Source organism: Spea bombifrons, chromosome 1, assembly GCF_027358695.1.
Source record: "Spea bombifrons isolate aSpeBom1 chromosome 1, aSpeBom1.2.pri, whole genome shotgun sequence".
Taxonomy (NCBI): domain Eukaryota; kingdom Metazoa; phylum Chordata; class Amphibia; order Anura; family Pelobatidae; genus Spea; species Spea bombifrons.
The window spans coordinates 146,702,516-146,726,888 of record NC_071087.1 but is presented as its reverse complement, the minus strand read 5'-3'; the positions used below and the strand labels follow the sequence as shown (position 1 = coordinate 146,726,888).

The window sequence follows — 24,373 nt, the reverse complement described above, 5'->3', positions numbered from 1 at the left end:
TGATGGGGTAGATTTAATATCCCATATAATATCGCCATAAAGATGATTTACCAAGGCAAACAATCTTATTTCTTAAAGAATGCCAACAGGATTACAAGGCCATTGTTTGCTTTTTGGTCTCCAAACTGTAATGATAAGTTACTATATTCCTATCGCTATTGTAATATATGACAAATACAATATCCATTCAAATGTTTTCATAATTACAGCGTATTCTCCTTCAGTTTCCTACCACAGCACGTCAAGGCTGTAGGATTTGGAAGGTGAAGCTATTGCAAATTTTGAAAATATGCAAAATACACCAAAGTGCCAAGTCAAGCCTGAATATTTGTGAATTACACCACACGACTTGTAAAAACATTGTGTTCCCTGGGCAGTACGGTGCTGCTTTTGGTATGCGTGACTTTTTTCTTTTGCTAAACTGCTGTAGAGAAAAATGACCACAAAAAAAAAATACATTGACCCTTTCGTAATTCCCATTAAATTGCAAAAGTAATTTTAAATCACAAGCAGGTAACTTCACGTTTCCATGACTTCCATTATATGTTTGTCTTTTATTAATGAAATGTTAAATACTCAATAGGAAAAATAGTAAATGTTGGGTAGCTCATAAAGAAAAAATGCATGACTCTAATGAACATATAAAATATAAAGTATATAATGTAAGCATACCTATAAACTAATAAAATCTCTGTAAATTTAACCTTGCTTTTTAATTGTTCTTTAATTGTTAATTTTAATTGTTCTTTAATTAGACAGGACATAACAACTAGTATATAACGTAACAAGATGGCACACGGAAACAGGTGAGGAGGGCCCTGCTCATAAGAGCTAACAATCTAGTAGGAGTTAGGGTGTATTACACAGGAGGTAAAAGTGTCGTTGTTATTGATGGACCAGCCATATTAGTATAAGTATTGCAGGAGAAGGAAAGATGAGCGTAAGAAGTATGGGAGGAAGGGTGTTAAGGTGTAAGTTTGTAGGCATCCTTAATAAAAATGGGTCTTAAGGGATTTTTTGAAGGGCCGCAGGCAGGGAAAAGATGGGTAGGCCTCATGTACAATAAGGCCTGACACATGCAGAGAGGCACAAGTGAAACCATGTCTCCCTTCAAAATATCTGTACAACCCGCCTTAAAAAATGGCAATCCTTCATCTACATTTGGTAAGGGTATCAATAAGCATGGTGTCATGGAGTGCCAGAGCCTCTTAAATCAATGATGTGGATGTGATAAAACAATAGCTAATGTATTTTTTTTGGCAGCCATGAACAAAACAAACCAAGAAAATGTCATGGATCTCTGGCCAGCACATTAACTTGCATTTCTTACAAAGTGCTTATTAAAAATGAAACATATGTCAGGTGCTAAATCTGATCCCTAAACCGAGTCCTAGTAGTGGTGAATTCTAGCCATCACTGGTTGTAGGCAATGTTAAGAATCGGCAGGTTTGGCCAAGTTGCTGGAGATGGCTAGGTTACTAAACTAAAAAGAGTTTTTGGGAGAAACTCTGTAGGGGAGCACTTGGCTTGTTGAGAATGATGTCCAAAAACAGCTGCACCATGTCTACGCTTGACCTGTATAGACAGAGACACATCAAATAGGGGAGGGGGGCACTCTTCGCCATATGGTTCATGTCAGAAAAACTTTTTCAACTATCTTCTGTAGGTCCGTACGATAGTAAAAAAATAATAATAATAAAATTCATCAAACTAGGCTAGTGCTTCAAAGTGGTTAGAAGTGTATGAAGTGCTAAAATACGTACATGGGAGACTACAGATAGTAGGCCTGGGTGTTAAATGAAAAGTTAAGAAAGCAGCGGTTAATATCATTTTTCATTTACTTCCAAGACTGCGTTACAGGCTTTCTAAATTAATGAGGATTGCTTCACAAGAATGCATTGTGTTGCACTATTGAACGAGGGAGTGTGGTCTGTAGGAGTGGCACTGAGACAGTTTTCAAAGAAAATGAAGATATTTCAAAGAAGAAACAGGCAAAAGGAAGGTTTATCATTGCAAGATAAATGAAGTCTGGTAGATATGTTTTTTTTTCATCTACTTTGTTTATGAAAAGCAGAATCAGCAAAGAAAAATACCCTTTAAATTATTAGGGCTGTGATGAATGCTGACAGTGCACAAAAACTCTTCCAAGAAAACAACATGTTAAAGCAACACATTTTTCAAGCACAGGCTGTCAAATTCTCAGCTGGTTAAGGCTAACATTAATCAAGCAGCGTCCTCTGAAACCCCATCTGGTTCTTCGGCCTGTCACAAGCCCTGAGCGCCTCGGCATCAACTACCTCAAGCAGCAACATTTATGGCCATCTGACTTTGGTTCCACAGATTTAAACCATGTTCTCTAATGAGTACTGAGCAGTAAGACCAAGTTGAGTGTGAAGGCACACCTTGCAGTGAATTCAGTGATGATTCCATGAAGGACTACAAAACATTCCAACTAGAGAACATGACTTGCATAGACTGTACGTGGTTGAACTGGTAACCAATCATCGTTTAACAAACTGAATAATCTTCAGAGATATCGCAAAAACATTTAAAGCCTAAACATCAGCTTTGGGTACTGGAAAATTTCACAGACTTCATAAAGATAAGGCATTTTACACATTGCACATTTGTTTTTCTCAAAGAACTTTCTCCGCCTGTCCATCTATGACTTTTTTAGGAAGTAGGAGCCCTTTAGTAGTCTCTATCCCATAGGAAGTAAATTCAACCATGGTTAACGGAGTCTGTGGAGGAGACACCAATAGCATTAATGTTGGCCAAGCTGGTGTGGATTGAAACGCAATGCCTGGCTTGCCAAGAATGGAGGGGCCAACTCAAATTCTTCCTTTAAATTAGAATTGGTGTTTTGGTCCTTGAGCACATCGACATGGTTGTGAGGACTATCTTTATTCAGTGGGTGACTGACGGCTGAGCCTCGTATCAGACTATGCCGTGTCTCTGGCCGGACCATCCACCTCTCATATTGCACATTCACAAATGTTAAGGTTTGAGAGAGTTACTGCACCCAAACTGTCCTCCACTAACAGAAATACACAATAACGTGATACCTTCCAGCTTTTCACTTCCGAGATTAACCACTCTGTCCCTTGTTGACATTGTTTTGTAAAAGGCTAAACCCCAGAACCCCCCCCCCCGTGAATCCTGAAAATGCTCCAGTCTGTTCCCATATGTATTGAGGCTAAAAACAAACCAAGAAATTAAAGACCAGACCTCAAGGACAAAATCAGCTTTGAAAAATCTCAGGAGGAGACTAAGTTTAGGTTGGTGCATCCAAGAAAGCCACTATGCTAACCAGACCCAAACGAGAGTTATGCAAATTATAACAGAATAATAAGCATTTTTAAAGGCTCGCTGAAGTATTGGCATTGATTTTGGAATAAAAATCACAAGTTGTCTATTCAAACTGGTGGCGGGCAGAGGTATTTATTAAAGAGACAGCCTTTGCAAATTTCTGGCATCCATGAAACAAACCATGTCCTACTGCCCCTGCCTGAGAATCCTACTTAACGACTTACGACAGAGCACAATTGTTATAGGACAGGGGTACGCAAACTTCGGCACTCCTGATGTTGTGGACTACATCTCCCATAATGCCCTTAATGCTGGCAAAGCATCAAGGGAAATGTAGTTCACAACATCTGGAGTGCCGAAGTTTGCCTATCCCTGTCAAAGGATGCTGAGAGGGTAGTAGTAAGAGAATGTAAGCACGCAGTGGATATGCATGAACCTATCCTAAATCTAAGATGAGAAATCTGATCAGGGAAAAAGGGCAGAGTAGATGGGCTGAATGGTTCTTATCTGCCAAAACTAATTGGGAATCTCCAAATGATGGCATCTGTGTTTCTACCTGTACCCTGTCACTGAAATAAGAAAATTAAATCTGCCATTCTCCTCTAAACGGAGTGAATTAATCACATATGCCCAATGACGTATGCAGAGGATGAGTGTTCTAAACACATTGAAGTCAATGGGGGTTATTTGGCCAAAACAATTGACTATAAACAATGACAGAGAATGTTTTATGACAGAAGAACAGCAATGACAAGGTATTAAACAATTAGAGAATGAATTGCTTAATTAAAAACAAAAGTTGGCATGTATCCTTAAAGGAAAAGTATTCATATTTTCATACAATGTACTCAAAAACAGAACATTTTCGACACCACCAGGAGAAACGGGGGTGACACACGTATTACGGCCTAAAAGAGACTTTTCCTTGCAGTGCACATAGAAAATTTAAACCAGCAAGTGATAGAAGTCATGAAGCATAATGTAAGGTCATGTGCTCCATACTATTCTAGCACTCAGAGGGTTAATCACGAAGATATCTGATGCGGACATCACACGGCCCTGTAATAAGTATAAAACGTTGCAGTTCGGTACAAGCAATGTAGCATTTCACAATTTCTACTTACATCCGTGTTGCATGAGCGGTACCGCTTCCGTTCCCCGAGGCAATACTTTCCTCCACCTGAAGGTCTGTAAAAAGGCACTGTCCTTTATTCTTGTAAACCAATTATTGTAAGGACATGTAAAACAATATCCGTACCAAAATAGCCAATACAATATACATAGACTTCACTTTCTAACAATATTTTTATATATGTTTTATGATTTCCACACTAAAACATTTTCACTAAATGGTCTAGAATTCAACTTGTGATATTTTGTGGACATACCTGTTTCTATGTTTCTATATGAAGCATTTATGCACGCATTAAAACTGTACATTTACAAATACATATTCATGCATGCATACATTACTACTGTATTCTTATTCTATCCTCTGTTCCCGGGTTATTGTGAATGGTTTTCACCAATGGCTGGATATTTGGATACCAGTATCAGGATGTCTGCCCTGGTGTTTTCACTACTTTTAGCTACTTTTTAATAGATGATTAACATAGGTTATATATTTTCATTTATATTTTGTGTCCATAATTCCTTTGCATAAGCTTCTAGCTTCTTATGAGCTCGGTACTTTATTTTAGCCATCTTAAAGGAATAAAGAATTAAAGAAACACAGGCCCATCCTAATTAACGATGCACGTACGCATTAACTATTCGTTCACCGTTATTAAAACATAGGAAGAACTGTCCTTAATCAGGGCAGCAAACAGAACCTAGGAGCTGCGCCCTGTTACGTAAAGCAGTCTATTCTTTCTAAAATCTGCTTTGGTACACATTGTATTTATCATAATCATAGTCTGCATGAAAAGAACAGTCCAATGGATGTGTTGTCCAAAAACAAAATATGTTATTAATTACAAACCCTGGATTTTCTTTCAAAAAGTACAAATCTATCAGATGTCTTTTGAAAACAGATAAGTCTACCCCTTTCCTAAAAACTCATAGTATGCATATGGTTACATGTGGAATATCATGGACAGATGAGCTTGCAGCAAACATTAACATTTAGAATCCATATTGTGGAATTATTGGGAAACAAAGATAATTAAGACGTGTGTGGTTTGAGATTATATATATATATTGCCTTTATTCCAAGGAAACTCTGAAATAATGCTAAACGTGGGAATGCTTAATGTGTGTCTGCGTTACCCTGAAATCTGGATGCTTAACTTGGTTAAGCTCATTTTCTAGACAGATCTGCCAAATGGTACTAGTCACTAACAAGAATTTGGTTTGATTCTGAGGATTTCTGTAAAGCTGCTCTCGGAAAATGCCACATACTGATACTTATATCACAGAATGTAAACTATTGTTAATGTTTCATGTTATGGATAAATCATTATTACTTTAGTAAAACACTTGTGCTTCAGTTACTGGGGAAAAGGCAATCACTCTGGGATACCATTGTACAGCGCTCCGGAATAAGATGGCGCTACACAGATCAACAAAATATACTCATTTTAGTGGGGTTATATGTAAGTGCAACTAGCTGAAAGGTTGTGTTCTCGCTGACTGAACTATAAAAGTAATAAAAAATGTTAAACTTTATTTCAGCTTTACTTTTTATACATAATGCTGAGAGTTTCATATTTTTACATATCAGCTAGTAAGTGATCTGAAATTATTAAAGCGCTGGGATTAATTAAACCTTGTAGTATCAAGTACACAGTTCTATAAAACTAGGGAAAAAATAATAATAATAATAATAAAAAGAAACAATTCTAAATAGCATCCAAATGGTTCTATTTGTTGGCGCTGGCTTACTTTAGTTACTTACGCTGGACTGTCACAATGTCTAACAGAAGACGAGACTCCCCCGCCGCAGGTCCTTGTGCATTCACCCCAAACGGACCACGGCCCCCAGTCCCCATCTATGCTCTTCGGCCACGTGCCAAAGGGTACGCATTCCCCCTGATAGCACCACTAAAAAAAAAAGAAGACAGAACATGGGATCAGCTGAACATCAGAGAAAACAATGAACATTATGGGAGTAGCAGACATAAATAATGAAAAAGCTTGTTTCATAATGACGAACCCCCATCCGTTTCCCCCAAAACTTACAGAAAATCACAGGTTTTTTTTTTTACCATTAATCAAGGTTGTCACGGAAGCCTCCGTGCCATGGGCTCCTGGAGGGGACTGAGTGCCAGCCTTCTTCCTACAGACTATGGGCCCTGGTAATGAGTGCCATGTTAGCCTTTTGTGTGTTATTAATAAAAATGTATTTTATTATTGCCCCATTTCCTAACCGTTTACACACAGCACACTAAGGTCTGGGAGATACTCTAATCAAGACAACGTGTATTCCTTATCTTAGTGGTCTCTGTGTCCTTTTGTATTGTTAATCCCTTTACTGCCCCTGTTGTCTCTGGGAGGCAGATTAAGGGGGCAGTTGGTATCCCAGTATCTTGTTTCATGTTAATGTGTGTTTTGCTGGATATATCCAGCCGTCTGCGTCTAAAATTAATCAGTTCTCCTCTTGTTTTACCTAAAGACTAGTCTTGCCTGGTTTTTTGGGTACTGGATAGTGATATCCCCTTATTTTGCTTGGGGATATTGCCGACGGATTGCGGTGGTTTGGCATCCTAGCGGGAGAAGTCGCTCTTGGCGGAGAGAGGGACAACCTGAGGTTCCTGGTCGGTCCGTCACAAAGGTTTACTTTAGATTAATGTAATTAATAAATAAATGAAAGCAAAGCGTTTTTAGGATGGCAGTAAGACAGGTAAGGGATTACATCTCATTTAATGTATATCGTAAAACATTCATCTATATAGATTGCAAGTCGATTGTATAATGTATGTCGAATTCACAAAAGACTGCACTGCCTGCATGAATTTTGGGAGATTACAACTTTACGATGATGACATAAAGGTGAAAAATAATAATTAAAATGTTTTTACCTATAAAATAGCTAGAAATAGGGCAAAGACACCGTGTAGTTGAAAAATCACAGCTCTCACACAAATGAAGCATATAGAAATCTACTCAGACTACAACTTCATTACTGTGTCTATTAACTAATTATAGAGACGGACGGTATTTGAGTTTTTAATAGGCTCTTGACGTCTATGGAAAAGCTCACTCAAGCAAAGCCATAACATCAATGACTATGCAGTCATTCTTTTTTTTTTTTACCATCTCGCAATTAGGCAACAGACAAGCAGAAAAGAGGACATTTAAAAAAAAAAATAGTAAAACAAATATTTTTAAAAAACTATTAAACTAATAAATTGCTTGTCATCAAGTATATAAATATGCAAAAGAAAACAATTGTTTCCATTTTCATGGTTGTGCCTATAAAAGGTTGTGTTTTGAATGAGCGCTTTGCTAGATGTGTTTAGCATTATACTTTGAGACAAATAATCCTAATTCTTAAAGACTCCTTGGTTCACCGTCTGTTTGTTTAACCCTTGTGCCGATACGCATTTCCACAAGGTGTCTCCTTTTATCTCAATCTGCCAGAATTACTGCCAGCGCTCCATAATCAGAGCTGTTACAATCCATCATTGGTTTGTTTGTGAAGCCATTCTTTCGAAAAAGATAAACATATTAGATAAAGTCGTATGTCCATTAAGTGCATCTGAAAATACTCTACAAATCCCCTATTTAAAAGGCTAATGCAAAACTCTGCATATAAGCCAATACATTTGCAGCTAGTTGTAAGCATGGAGTAATCTAACATAATCCCAAACACATGCTGACTTTGCTTAAACATAAAGCAACAGCAGCAAACGGACAACCGTCCACCCCAGTCAAGAATGTTTTACTTTAAAGGTGATTTTACTCCAAAAAACGTCACTTGCATAACAAAGCACAAGATCAGAATGGAGGCAATCGTATTAAGAAATGTCCCAAAAGCATCTTCTCGGGCCGCTCAGAGAAACTGCCCCCCGTTTATACTTTAAATACAAATATGTGCTGGGATGCCATGGAGAAGGCAGCCTAATTAACAGGTTCTAGGTAAAATCTAATTACTAGCTTTCCATGGACATAACATGTAAATTATATGCCTAACTTCTACGTAATATATACTACAGCATACAGTATACATCATACGGTTGCAATATATTTCATGGCACATACAGGGGACGTTTGCAGTTTACACAGAGAAGCCCGTGCCATTGCGGCAGACAGGGCCGGCCTTAGGGGTGTGCGACCTGTGCGGCGCCACAGGGCGCCATGGTAACAAGGGCGCCTGCCCGGGACTTAAATTAAAACATTGTTTTTTTTTTGTTTTGTTTTGTTTTTACTTTATTTAAATCCTCCATGTTAAATAAAGTTTTTTGTAGTGAGAAGGGGCAGAGAGGGGGAAGGCAGTGAGAAGGGGCAGAGGGTGGGGCAGTGAGAAGGGGCGGGGGGAGGCAGAGAGAAGGGGCAGAGGGGGGCAGTGAGATGGGGCAGAGGGGGGAAGGCAGTGAGAAGGGGCAGAGGTGGTAGATGGTGAGAAAGAGGAGTTTTGTGACAAGATTTTTTTCCTTTCCTTTTTTGGGATGGGGGGGCGCCACAGGAGTAGTCCGCACAGGGTGCCAGAACACTTAAGGCCGGCTCTGGCGGCAGAGGACCGGAAATGTGAGATACATGTTCTGGCCCTAGGATGACCACACCGGCCATGTTTTCCAGGACACATATAAATGCTGCCCTGCGGTATGGAGGATGTATAACTAATTGGTTCCCTTCCATAAGTGTATACATCCCATATAGTAAGGCAGTCCGATGTATTTGTTCTGTAGGTGATGGGTCTTTTAAAACGAAGATCCTCACTTAATTTAAAAAAGAATACTATTTTTCTTCTAATACAACAGAAATATGTTCATTGCGCTTTGATGTATTTCATAAGAGAAAATAGTCATCTCAGATCTTATCTGGGGTAGCTGTATATCTATTTAACAACTCAATAACTCATGTAATGAAAATACCACACTTGTGTCGGATCAAACCCTTTGCTCAGGTGGGTTTTTGGGGAATTTTGTGCAATTTCCATGCAATCCAAGTGCATCAGTATTTATGAATATGCAAATTCATTTGATAATGACATCATATAATCAAAGTGCTGTTTCTCTGTCTATTGCAAAATACTTTATACAAGCTACCCTTTCATGCAGTCCCCGGCACTTTCCACTTAAAAATGTAAAAAAGGAGCAATTCAAAAAAATGCAAATCCAAAAATCGCCTTTTTTAAGGACAAATGAAGACAAATTCTGCTCAATTCTAGATGAATAAACGCCTCCTGGGTGTCCTTCGAGTTTTCCGCAATTTAATACGGAATGATTAAAGAAAGGAACGCACTTTTCATTTCTTTACAACAATCCAGCTCATAGGATAACTCTAATTTGGGGGGAAATGGATGTCCATGGCCAGGGTTAGACTGATCCACATAATAGCCTTCGCAGGTCACATACAGTAGCACGGCTTCCATGCAAATGGTTCTGCTGGAAAGAAATGAAGCCGGTCTAAAATGCACAGAGAAGGAATAGCTAGAAGACAAGTGGAGAGAGAGAGGGTGAAAGCCGGTCAATGGGACCACAGCCAGATTCCCAGATGAAGCAGCTAAGAGATGCCAAGGATATAATAGCTGCTATTCACATAAGAAAGAGCTAAGTAAAGAATAGAGGAGATATACACTGGGCTAATTCAAGAGAGAGAAAACCCATTTCTACAAGCCACAGATAACTCTAAGCACATATGGCATAGTGATTTCTCTATTTTTATTTTCCTCGGATTTGAGGCATCACTAATAAAGACCAATTAGAGTACCGTGGGCAATAAGAGGAACTCTGTGTGCTGTGCGATTACAATGCCCAGTATAATGATGCAGCCCTTGGATGATGGGGTTTAAACTGCTGAAAATCGTATAATCAGGAAATCCCCAGAACACTGAGTATTTAATTGCTTGTCCAGTATATGGTGTTCTGTAGCTGAAGAACCATGCAAGTATTAGCTCCATTTGCTAAAAAATACTAAAAGAGCAGGTAATAACCATCCAATAAACCACATATATGTTACTATGATTTTTTCCCCAAGACAAGTTGGACTGTGTGTCCCATTGAGATACCGTTCCCCTTGACATGGAGAGATTCAATAAGTGAGTTTATTATTTTTTCTGGGGCAAACCCAAATGTGCCATTAAGCAAAGAGTTAAACTTCGAGTCCTTACAGCTCTGTAGTAAATGGACCAGAGTCTGGTCTGGGTGCGCATACAGAAGCCAACTGCTTGCTGCACATATCTCAATAAAGAGGATCGCAGCATCATATCATTTGTTTATCATTAGATACCTGATAATTGCAAGCTTTTGGGGGGCTTCTTCTGTCGGAGTACAACATGGTATGCCACACTTAGCACTAAGAACAAGAGGCTTTTCAAGTCTGGTGTGCTGTCCAAGGTGCTGAGTGATGGAATAAACATGGCTGACCCCATTCTTCCCAGGGCTAATTAGATTGTTTTATTTTGATGTGTCATTTAGGATGTATGCAGGTTTCTGTACCAGATATCCACATAGTGTCCACCAGTACCAGCAGAAAGTGATGCAGATGGCTTAGTACCCATTCATCACTGCTCACGCTGCCCCTATTACTTACTAATCCGTGAACAAATGCACCCCCATCCTGATATTAAGCTGCCTAGTGGGTTAGAATACCCTATGTCCTAGGGCACTATGCTACAGGACTCCACAGATCTTCTGACCCTGCACAGGGTCGTACACTCAGTCCAGGACCTTTCTGCACTCAAACTCACTGCCTGTCTCAAATGGAAGAAAAAAAAACCCTTGTATTAATAGGACCTGCCTAAGAAAAATAATATAAATTAGGTTGCATTTATGTGTGTGACAGCTGCAATTAACTTTTAACCAAAATTAACTTTTCACTAAACCAAATTCTGTCCCCCTTACAGAATAGCCCACTTTACAAAATAAATATGTATTTATTTTACCCCATTAAAAGGTATTACCAAATAAAAAAGTAATACCTCTCTATAATTTTACCAATTTAATCAGGTAAATTAATAATCCAGGTTACTAATAGTCTGAAAATGCCCTTTTAAGTGCAGAATGCGCACACTCACTTTATTAAATGGAATATTGAATCACAGAGATTATTCATCCGCACCAGCTGCAAATCTCTGTACAAACATTAAAAAAATATATATATTTCCAAAAAGCAGTAACTGAAGTTACTTTGTTATATGCGGTAGGGAAAGCGGTACCTATTATTTTCCAGCACCTGAACGTGAAAGCCTTTTCATCACCTAATTTAGAATGTAAGCTGTCACGGGGAATACAAACCTGGATTACTGTCTTCCAATACTGCCAACAGCCCTTTCTTCACATAAACTGTAAATGACCCGCCGTTACCAGCAGAAACCAAAGACTGGGCTTTTCTAACTGGGCAATTCATCATCATGGTTCACGAATCAGAACGTTTATTTAAAGCAAATCAAATGTATAACTGAATTTGCTGCTTATATAGGTCATGTCTGCTTCAGCCTATGATTAGATACAAATTACATGAGAAACCCAGCCTACCTGTCAATGGATGCCAACAGCAGCTTGTTTTGGTCCAAGCCTAGGGTAGGATGTTAAGGGCCGGCTCCACCATATAGGCAGCTGTCTAGTGCACCAAGCGAGTAGGGTGCTCTCCTACTCACAGGCTGGATTGGCTGCTCCATAATGGACGATAAATTCAAACCAGGTCAATGGATGTAGTGTAGTGTAAAAGCTTTGGCAGGATGGTGCCTTACTAATAATTCCTCCCGCAAGCTGTATAGGCTAATGTCAAGCATGAGCCTGGCTGATCCCAAAAGCCATACATCTGCCCAATCCACTTCTAGTTCCCCACTAATAGGCACTGAATTAACACCGAGTACATATTCCAGGATATTCTCCTAAATGGCTGCAACAAATCCCTCCCAACATGCCGGTGGACGTGGCAAACGGTGGTACTGGCTATCCTGATACTTGCGAGGAAAGTTTTAGTTTGAAATTTGGAAACTTTAATTTAAAATGTTATTCAATTTCACATACCATAAAATATTTCCAATTTAGAGAGATGATATTATACAGAATAAAACAACTGAAGGAATATATAGACTTGTCTATATGTACTGCTACGTAGAGGCTCACCTCTATCATTCTTGGCGACAGAAACGTGGGGTACAGACAACAAAAAAGGGGAATGGGGATATATGTATCAGCATAACACAAGTTAATTATTGATTAATTAAACCTCATTACACAATGAGGCACTAAGGACAATCGTGTTTCCTTCTGACTGTCTAGTTATGGAACAGTTGGATTCATGACTAAAAGCGGACAATGGTAACAATTAGGTTCTCATTACCTCCCTAATATGATTATCCAAAGACAGATGTTACTTTCTGTTTAACGGTCACCAAGGTTCATTGTTTAATGGCCAATCAATTAATTTAGCACGGTTTGCTAACATTCCCCAAGTCAGCATGAAAAAGCCATTTAAGTGGCACTAGGTCAGAGTTTCTGAATGAAGCCGTCAGCGAGGATTAATAAACAGTGACAGCTGCCCAAAAGCTTTCATTCTCTTTATTTAAACATCAGATTGCAAGTCAAAGTGCGCTGCGATCTTTGTTGAAACTAGCCCAGCTGATATAGCAGGAGTCCACACTAAGAGGAGATGACAGTAGCCATTGTTAACATAAATCCAGTCTGAACTGCTGCTTTTTAACCCTTTGCGTGGCAGACGACAAGCAACAGAGTGCCCTGCAATATGTGCACATCAGCCTTTAAGAACCCCAAGTGGTTAAAGGCAAAAATAAACTGAGCGCATGTAGAGTTTGTGATAGATATGTGAAAGCCTAAGGAAATTACTCATGGGAATAAGAGAAAGTTACTTCTCTGGCCAGGCTCTACCCTTTCCTGACACTTAAGCTGTGCCCACTCCTCGTCTGCACAATGCCAGATTCCCCATCAGAGAGAATACAAGTGCAAGAACACTGAGATTATTATAACAATGTATACTTCACGTGTAGAAAACCACCTCTCCTTTTGTTTCTGTATGTCCAAATTGGTGTGTTTTGTTTGTCTGTTGTACAGTGCTGTGGTATATGATGGTGCTATGCATATCAATATAATAATAATACTAATAATAATTATTGAAGGGTGATCATCATTCTAAGAATCCCGGAATAATGCATTCATACAGCAGTCCTGACACTAACATAGGTCCACGTGGAAATGTACTTTAAATGATTGGTCATTTGTATGGGCCACGCACACATTCCATACGCTTTTATCCAATAAAGAATTATAATAAGAAGAATCAAAGAATTCTGGTAATTAATTACAAGCAGGGTTTCCATATAAATTATTATTATTAAATGTCTCACTTGATTCATTTGTAGGCCTAAGGCAGGGGTGGCCTAAGTTTTTTCTGCAGTGGGCCGCTTCATCAGAATTGTATACGTGCGAGAACCGCACTCATTTTTCACTGAGAGAAAATATGGCCTTTAATAAGATATGCAGATTGAAATAAAGTAACACAAAACCTTTACTTTTCCTCTCACTGATTTCTGGGCCTGGAAAGTTTTGTCCTCTGAAGTGACTACAAATTCAGGATTCTGGATAAGTAAAAAATAATGGGTTCTATTTATTCTAGGGATGCACCGAAAAGAGAATTCTGGACCGAAACCGAAAATTGTTAGCAATCACACTCCTATCATGCCAAGTCAGCCAGGACATGCTGAAACCTGGCTAGCTGCCCCCCTTGTGTATTGATGCTGCCAGCAGACACACAGACTCATTCATATACTAATTCATTCACAGATTCATTCCCTCAATCACGCTTACTCATTTAAACACCCTCCCCACCCCATTACCTGCACTGCAGCTCCCTCAGTGTCACGCGCAGACTTCCACAGGGGCTGCTGCTTTCCTCTGCGTTGTTTGCATTCTGTGCAAGCAACTTCTCTTGTACCACACAGAGGAAGCAGGAATGAAGCAGTCATGTGATATGATGTAAATTCACGTGACTCTGCTGGATTCTGCTTCCCCTGTGCAGTACAAAAGACACTGTGCGCACAACCCACAGGAAAGCAACAGGGCCCTTGTGATCCTGCGACCCCGGTTGCCCTGGCTGCAGATCTCACACGGGTCACACCTCGAGGTCCGGCGGGCCGCATTTGGCCCACGGGCTGCATGTTGAACGCCCCTGGCCTAAGGGAACTACAAGCCTATTATCACAATGACTTGTAGCTTTCCATACACTATAGTTTGCATGCATACATACGAAGGGATAATAATGTGCTGCATGTACATAAAGTCTTTATCAGCTGAGTAACACTTTCTATTTTACAAATTATAGATTATAGATTAAAGATACAAAGTTCCCTCCATAATACATTTTTTTGACTTTTTTTTAATTGTATTGTGTTATCCTGTACATAACCTGTGTATGTGAGCTCAGCATATTAAAGGGGGACTCCCACCATTTTAGCATTAGATTAAAACCGAGTCTTCACAAATATTGTGCTGTTTTTAACAGTTCCAGTTTTTAACGTAATGTAATATTTTCAGGGAGCCGCATTTTAGTAATTTGTATATGTTTTGGCTCTGTTATCTTAGCCCATTGTACTAGACTGCCTTACTTGACACAAAAGTGGCAGCTCTGCAGCAGCAACTGCCCCCTTCCACAATAGACATTTTTTACATTGAAATCATTTGAAGTGCTTCCCACAAATGCGCACAGGGGTGTCAACAGACCCTGCACACAGCATTTGCCAAACCAGCCCTGGAAATGACTGAAGGCGAGTATATCACATGCAGGGAGGTGTATTTGGCTGAACGCATCGCTTTCACAACATCTAGCTGAGACGTGGGAAAAGGGCCGATGTATATGGAGAGATTCGGCTGAATCCCCCCATGCATTTGCAAAACAAAGAACAAAAATGCACCTCACATATATTAAAGTACATACGATGGCTGTAGTGTCCCTTTAAACTGCACTACTGTATACAACATCGTATTGAATGCTTAAAGGTGGCATATCTGCTCTCCTTTACAGATTTACACTTGTAAACAAAAAAAAACAATATGAACTTGCCCCTTTCTCAATGCTTCCAGTCTGGCACAGGGTTCCTTCGGCGGCAGGAATACTGTTGGTAACACAGCGGTTACTTTTACTGAGGCACCAGAGCTCTCTACACACTTCCTAGGAAAGAAGGCAGAAGCAAGTTGATCAGAATTACACATTCAAACATTCTGTTCCACATGCAACAAAGTATATGAACATTCTGTTCCACATGAAACAAAGTATATGGACATTCTGTTTAGTTTACGGGCTACAGAAGTAAACCACAGGTAATGCTGGCACATATATCTGTTCCAACACCCAATATTAGAATGTTTTAAAAGAACGCGTTACAATGTATATTGATGATATACATCACCGCTACATATAGCAAGAACTACCTTTGTTAAATTTAAAGTACATACAGAGTACCTATTATTAGACTTAGATGTTAATAAAAGAAAAAAAGTGACATTGCAAGATTATGATGGAGTTTGCGTTTGGTGTGCTGGATGAGGTACCATTTGTGCTATGTCTATTACACTAACATAGGGGTTTAATCACTTTAGAGAGCGCTGACAGGAGGGTTTGCAGGAGTTGCAGTTTCATCTGCTTGACTTCACTATACATTATGAAGACTCAACGCCAGTGAGCTTGACTGGCCCCTTATAATGTATTCTTAAATCAGAGAGATTTCTTAAAAGTCTCTTCCCCAAAAGAATTCATGTAAGAGAAACTTGCTGGAATTGACCCTTCATAATGAATAGTGAAGTGAGAGGTAAAACCACAACTATTCTGCAAACGATCCTGCCAACTCTACCTTTAGTGAATAAACCCCATCCCTACAGGAGAGCAGGAGCCCCATTGCTTAACGTACCATACATATTAGTAGTGGTCTTGGAGGCATTTAAAGCTCTGGGTTGATGATTCATCTCTTTAAATTGCTTATGATATATTCATTACAACAGCTAAAGAATATATTTTTTTGGTTTTTGTCCCATGGCGCAATCATCATGTTGCGCAATATGCACGTTAAATAGCACAATGAAGAATGATCAATTAGCGTATAGTGCCCCAAACTGGACAGAGCTAATGCAGTTATAACTTTTTCTAACTTAATTCCTAATTTGCCCGGTATTTTGCTGACAAGAAGTACAGATCATTTATCACACCCTACATTAACATTATAGAAAGGCTTTTTCCACAAAGATTGAGTAACCTACACTTTAGATTCGGTATTCATTTCTTTCTTTTCAAAACAAACATTTATTTTTTTTACCGTTCGGTAAGTTTAATAAAAGGTGTGAATAATAACTGACATTAAAACATATATGATATATTATTGTACGCAATAAATCAAGTCCCTTCCTGACATTTACACGTTGTCTCTTTCAACTACCAGGCATGAAACTAAAACCACTTTGAACACAAATGTCTACCAGGTGTTTAAAATCGCCTTGACAAGACTAAAAGTAATTACCTACAAATAACGCAACACGGATGAGATGGCCAAATCTGCGTAATTATACATTCCACTAAAAAGGAAAATTCATGAAGAAAAAAAGAACGATTTGCAGTCTGAAAATCCTAACATTACATGAAAGTGACAATTAAGTGATGCATAAGACCATAATCTAAGCATTTGTCAATTACAAACAAATGAAAAAGAAAGTCTACAATGACTTAATTATAATGCCTGGTATTTCTGCGCCCCGAAGGAAGCACTAAACTTGCGCAGCCTTTGTTCTAAAATAGAAGATGTTCCAAGCCGGCCATATTCTAAAATACCCGATAGGTAATATCTCGTAACAGCTGTTTTCAATAAAGCCGCTTGAAGCCATCGTGCAAAGTCAACCAGCAAGCCATTTTTTTTATGTTTTATTTAGTAGTGTTTCACTTTTTTTTTTATTACTAACACTAACATTTTAATCTAGTAAATGATTTTCGAACACAACACTATAATTTCTCTGCTTGTGTTACCATAGTTTTGCTATTACATTTTATTAATTTATTTATTCATTTGAAGAAACAATAGCGATAATTATTATTATGAATTATACAATCAGAACGAACAATCTATTGGTTGCTAACATGATAAGACTACTTAATACAATTAAAAGATTAGAATATCTATTCTTGTTTAAGAAAGTGTTACTGTGAGTACAATTTTTTTAATCATTTTAAACAAAAACTATGTATAATTAGAAAATTGGTGCATAATAATAATAGCATACACATAAATATGCATGTGTGCATGTATATTTGACTTGTTAGCCGTGAAGAATTGAAGGACCCTAATAGTAACCCATCGTGGGTACTCGCACTTTATATTTCTGCCACTGTAAAGTGAATTTTCCAATATAAATTGCCTGTGACGGGTTCAGCAAGATAAGAATGTGGCTGTAATCAATAATAAATCATAATAGGTTTCCTAGAAAGCTGAATGTTGCAAAAATATTGTGGAGTGGCAACAGAGACATAAACGAGACATAATGTCAATTTTATTTCTTCTAAAGAGGAAATGACTTGTGGAAACGATGACAGAGTAAACAAACCAGCCCGTAAGAAGGGTTTAAACATTACGCTGTCAGTACAGAATCACTCATCGCCCAGAGGAAGTCATGAATACACTTCACATTGCCTGGAACAAACCGGCAAATTTTATATATTCTTTCTTATTTCAGTATTCTGATATTAGGAAATAATACAGCTAGGAAAATATTTTCTTTTATGACGTAATACAGGACTTACATATATGAACTCCGTAGAAAAAGTATTTTTACTCTAATGTTATGTATATGCTACTCGCAAAAGGTAGAATACACTGAGTAGTGATTACCCTGGGAGATTTCCAGACGAGATGGCCTTCCCAATATAATGTCCCAATGAAAGGGCCGCTCCAGCCATCATATGAACCTTAATGTATATCGTAGCTGAGTGGTCCCTTTAAAATTGTGTGGTGCCCCACTTGCAAATGCACAAGGGAATGCTGCAGAATTCCCCCGTATACATTTACCCCTTTCCTATACTTACCGTCAGTGAGCTCTTGTGCTAGTTTGCCAAACATTCCAGGGATTCTAACAAGACCCCCCCCATGGGTATGCTCAGAAAGCAATCACATTACCTAAACATGCATTCTTCTTTGGTGAGGCTACCTGGCGCGTTAAACTGTCCCTGTTATCGCTTCCCTTGTTGAGTTGACCCTGTATACTTCGTTTAAGAACTTTAAGAAATGTCCCCATATTATCTATGCATAATTGGGGGGGGGGCTGTTCTTGTAGTAGAAGCAGAGGTTGACCATTATAGAGCGGCTATGGATTTCTTTTTTTTCAGGTTGTATCATTTAAAAAAAAATAATAATTTGCATTGATGCCAAACTTTCCACAACTTTTACACATCCACCTAAAGTATCCAGTTAAACCGACACGAGAACCATCTATATGTTTGGATGACTTCAAAATAATGTATACATATATATATATATATATATATATATATATATATATATATATAAAATATAATGTATATAGAAGCTTTGCACTGCTATTTACACAATCACATGACATTTAATATAATTAGGTACCGCCAAGGAGATATCCCAGGATTGAATCTAAGTTCATACGTTTCCTCAGCCATTTGTCATATAATTACAGTTCTAGACACACACTGTCATAGTTTCCTTTAACCATTCAAAGCCATCTTTACATGATGTTGGGAAATCCCATCGATTTTACAGGAAGCACTTAATAAAAAGAAAATATCCTGCCTTATTTAACCACATTTGATAGGAAAGTCCAATCCTAACCCCTTCCATTATTCCAGATCAGTTTCAAATCATATTACCAATTAAGAAGCAAACCTTATCTAAACACCATGGAAACATCTGTGTAATATAAAGAGGAGGGATAGGATGCTGTTTTGTTATGGATATAGGTATCCACCCAGGGCATTGGTCATTAGGATCACTTTTTCCTTAATCCTCCCATAATTAAACTGATGGAAAGTGTTTAGATTACTCTATTACAAGATATAATCATAAAAAAAATAAAATTGCTAGTTTTTATGGTTACTTATTGAAGTTATAAGGAATAGGGGCAAAAGTAGAGAAAAACTAAAGAAGCTTTAAAGTGTATTTCCATTAATGGACTCAATGCTGTTGTTTCAATGGCTAGATCCAGGGCTCTTTTTAGGACAGGGCAAATGGGGCAATTACAGTGGAAGGTGACCCGATGGTAGTAGACAAAAAGGGGTGCTAAATAAGAGGAGTGCTGATGTTGGTAGGAGATCCTGTGGGGGGTCCTGCAGAGGCTTGCCCAAGACCTTATTATTCATAAAAACACTAATGCAGTGTTTTATTGAGATTTTTGGGTCAGTTACAAACATTTCTGTGCGCTTTTTATTTATATGTATTTTGAAGGTTATCAAGGAGATTATTAATTTAAAACAAAATCTGATTTTCATTGATACAATTGGTATTACCAGTGAATGGCATGCCTGGACATTCAGAGGATCAAGTTGAATATAGTATTTTATTAAACTCCATTTTCATTTATACTTGGTATAGCGCCAGAACAAGGAGAAATAAATAAAAAAAAAAGACAAACTTTTGAGCTCCAATATTAGGCATAAATATTTTAGTTCCAATCTCATTAAAAAATCATTATGTTTGATATTAATAAATGTCAACATTAATTATGCATTGAGGTGCATTAAAAAAACAGTGGGGGGTTAATGAAGATAATACTTCCTGCACCATCAGAATAATTAACATAGCATGATCAGAAGGAAAAAGAGGGAAAATTCATTTCCACGGCTAACAGGTCAAGGGCAAGGCAGCATTATTTCTTCAGCTGTTCATAAAATTAGAATCCCGCTGGCGAATGGTCACCAAGAGCCCTAACACCAAGAGTGATACATGCTGGATACCCCTTCTCATTATTTATGTTACTGTCCTAACGTTTAGTTTTGTATTTTGTTTTTCTTGCTAAGAAGCATTGTCCTTGTATTTATCTACACTAAAAAAGACCTAAATTATTGAGGACAAACTGGTAGAGATGGAAGTGCAGATGCTGGTCCAAGCGTGAGTATGCTTGTATAATGAGCTATACACTAGAAGGAGGGCATTTCTAGAAATGTCATACCGTATGTTGGAAGAAGTTTTGACTTCCTTTAAATAATCATGTCCTAGCGAAGCTTATCTTTAGAATCTGAGTCATTGTTGTGTTTCTTTTTAGGGATTTCACAGATCTGATGGTGCTCCTGTTGCTGTATATTCAATAATGCAGACTCGGTATGTGTCTAGAGTGGATTTTTATCTTTTTGGTAAAGAAGAATCCCACCATCTCCACGCATGCCTATGGTTGCTCATTTTCAAGTTTCACCCATGCCCAGTTATCTATTGTTGCTCATTCCCCAGACATTCCCTCTACGGCTTGGCGGACCTGGAATGCAAACCCTTCCCCTATTGATATTGTATATATGGGACTGATCATTCAATTCTGTTACTGGTCAAGGGTATACATTTAGACTAATTTCCTTTATAGCACCTTCAAGATACATACACCTTAGCTAGCAGATTGTTATATTTACTAGATACACATCCGATCTTAAGTACTCAAAAATGCAGATTTTATAGTCTCCTCTCATGCCTCGAAGGACCAATTTTAAATCATACAAGAATACAAGGGCTGCAATCTGTGGACTGGCACAAACATGCACAAAAAGTACAACTTCTGAAGCCAATGGGGTTTGTGACTGACAATGGACAGTATGTTCACTGTATGTTCTTGAATGTTATTATAACCGTCATATTCAAAGTAAAGATGACAACTTCTTACCCCATATTTACATTGGCGTGATGTCGCTCCATACTGGAAACGGCATTGCTCGTCTGCATCGTACACCTGGCCTGGAGCCACAGCCGGGTAAATGAAGTCACGCTTTGGAGGTTCATTATCGAGGCACGTACCACGTCCTGAACTGGTAAACATAAAGAAAAAAGATATCTCGTGGATTAGGAATAACTCAGAAGAGAAAAAAAGTATATCTCAAGGGTACAACATGGGTCTTTATGCAAGGAGGTATAGAAGAAAGGAGCACAAGGTACTAACAGCAGATATTGGTGTCAGAGCTTTATTTGTTTCTTTAAACAAATAGACAACTTCTACAGCAATATATTGGATTTCCATCCCTAAGACTGTGTGGTTATATGATCTCAGCTCACATGCTCTTTTCTAATATGTTCTCTGAAAAAAGAGAGTAAGACCAAACTTACATTCAATGTATCCTGAGGGGCAACCGATATCACCATTCTACAATTTAAATCGAAGATCTTTCCCCTCAATCATGCAATTATTCTAAGGGGAACCCATGAACATCACAGAGGGGCCTATATGTGATAATAAAGATTGTAATGCTAAGTGTTTTCATTTTTTTATTATTATTTATGAATGGACCTTGATATCCCTCAAAAAGTCTAAATCTTGAGTGATCACTGAGTGAGTAAATATTGAATGGGCATTAGTAAAGCTATATAATACCAAGATACGACCGACCATTAGAATCTAGAAGCATAAAGAACCCAGACTCATAGTGTCTAGAACCATAAAGGCAGATTCTAAAGCATTTTGATATAATCTGATACATGCTTTTACATATCGGTGTTCATAAAAACATACAGATAGAAATGTGCTTAATTGTTAAAACTAATATGAAAAAAAAGCATTAGATGTCAGAACAGTAATACTGTTTAGTCTTTCAAATGCTAAAAAATGTAATAATGCTCTTAGTTTTGACAATAGTTTCTCTTAAGGGTTAGCCTGTGTTCAGCCGTCTTTTTTTTTTCTTCCTTTTTTTTTTTGCAGGGGAGAACGAGAGCCAGACAGTGACTGTTTGTTTTGGAAGTCAGATGTAATTGTTCATTTTTATATAGTTAGCGTGCAGACCTCATGATTTTCATTTCAGCTCTATGAAGTACAACAAATGGCCAAATGCTACAATAGAACAATATAGCTTATGCAACACCAAGGGAATAAACTAAAATACAATAAACCTCAAACACATCAATATTACGCACAGTGATATTTTGGAACAAATATTAATATCCTATATATATTTACTTGTTGGGTCTTAAAAGGCGACCCTCAATTTTCTATTACTAGTATCAAATAAAAGTATTTTTTTTTAACTACGTCTATATTTCCCATAATAAAATGCTTTCAGACAATTGCATTTTAGTGAATTTATGTGTTCTCGCTGTTATTTAAGCCCAGTCTACTAGACAAAAACCCTTAACATACTAACTATACTACATTAACAGCAAAAACGCATGACCGACAACAATTGTAGAGGGTATTTATTAACTGAAATGAAATAAAATAACATTTTTTTCCAATACACTTCTTTATACAGCACTGTATTTTATGGTTAAGGAGATTTTTTTTACGTGACTCCTGTAGTCATCATAGACTAAAAGTGCATTTAGGCCTTGGGTGATGAAGAGCAACTTCTCGCTACCTTCTGTTTTGTATTGTATCTCCAGTATTGGAAGCAAAATAGAGAGAGTGTGTTCATACTGTATGATCTAATTATAGTGTAAAAATATTATAATTATAATAAGGAGGGTAAACTGAAAGGTAAGGTCGATGATATTATAAGGAGGCAACTGAAAGGTGAAAAAAGGAAAGTGAAAAGGTAGTTATTGGGAACATAATCCCATCAACAGTGGAACAATGTGTGATATAGAACAGTGGTTAACATAAGATAGTTAAAAGGAAAAACAATTAAAAAGTGAAAACTTTTAAATGACTAATCACACAATTAGATACTAAGACATGCGAAAGAGGAAAAAAATAGAAAAGAGGAGAAAATACAGATAATAAAAAATGTTGGATTGTATAATGCGCTCTATTACCTATATCCACTGTACCATCCGATTGTTTATAATGGTAACGGCAACAGTAAAAGGGTGGTGTTAACATTTAGTTACAACCTACACAACTAAGTAACTAGATGGAAAGGGAGGCAATATTTTTTTGTGCCCGCGTTACAATGCTAACGACGATGGACATCCCATTGAAACACTAATCTCAACACATAATAAATCACAGACCTTTAGTACACGTCATGCAAAAATAAAATACGTTTCCAAAAATGTTTCCACATAAATTCACGATTTCTTTGTTGTACTTGAACACATTTGCCAAAAAAATGTTACAGAACAAGCTACTTTCTACGTCTCTGGATCATCTTCCAGCATATTAATCAGGCTATGCCCTTTACAAAACTATGCTTTTTGGCAAAACAATAATTTTTCACAAAAGGCAGAAAGGTTTACCGAACCGCGTAAGAAGTTTTGTTCAGGCAGTGAACGGAACTAATGTGTGCAGTTCTGTTTGGGTGACTTAGCAAGCTGGAAATATGTATAAAGTTAAACACAGAAGCTTCTTGAAGACGAAGTTATGTGGTCTAGGGATGGCATTGATTTAATGGTTGCCTTAAGCTCTATTACTGTTAAAGGAACGCTGGCGTGCTCCACCACTCAGGGACCCATAACCTACCAACAGTAACCAAGTATGATTCACGGAGCGGGTATGACATGTATGTTTTCATTACCTCATTTATAATACAAGTTACATGATCAATTCTAGAAACCAGGGCACCTTCTGGATTAGTATATTGAAACAGTTTGTATAACCTCTTGGTATAGTGCTATGGGATAATAACTAATAAATGATGATGACATTAATATTTAATAATATTAATATAGGCTCGACTTATGTAATTCCAACCTTGTATGGTCTGGGGTTTCCATACAGTGAGAAAACACTAGAGAAAACATAACCACTCGAAACTATGTAATTCAATCTATGGTAATGTTAAGATGTGAGGACACCTTCCAGGTATCGGGTCT

At 37.9% G+C, this 24,373-nt stretch overlaps 1 protein-coding gene across 1 annotated transcript in view; it reads right to left on the bottom strand.

Annotated features, from left to right (window-relative positions):
* Positions 1 to 24,373, bottom strand: part of ADAMTS6 (ADAM metallopeptidase with thrombospondin type 1 motif 6) — a 130,264-nt gene that overhangs the window by 31,759 nt on the left and 74,132 nt on the right. The window contains exons 11-14 of the mRNA XM_053448027.1: positions 21,300 to 21,441; positions 15,496 to 15,603; positions 6,206 to 6,351; positions 4,434 to 4,497 (exon numbers count right to left, since the gene is read on the bottom strand). Coding sequence (XP_053304002.1) covers positions 4,434 to 4,497; positions 6,206 to 6,351; positions 15,496 to 15,603; positions 21,300 to 21,441 — 460 coding nt within the window. The remainder of the gene's footprint in view (positions 1 to 4,433; positions 4,498 to 6,205; positions 6,352 to 15,495; positions 15,604 to 21,299; positions 21,442 to 24,373) is intronic.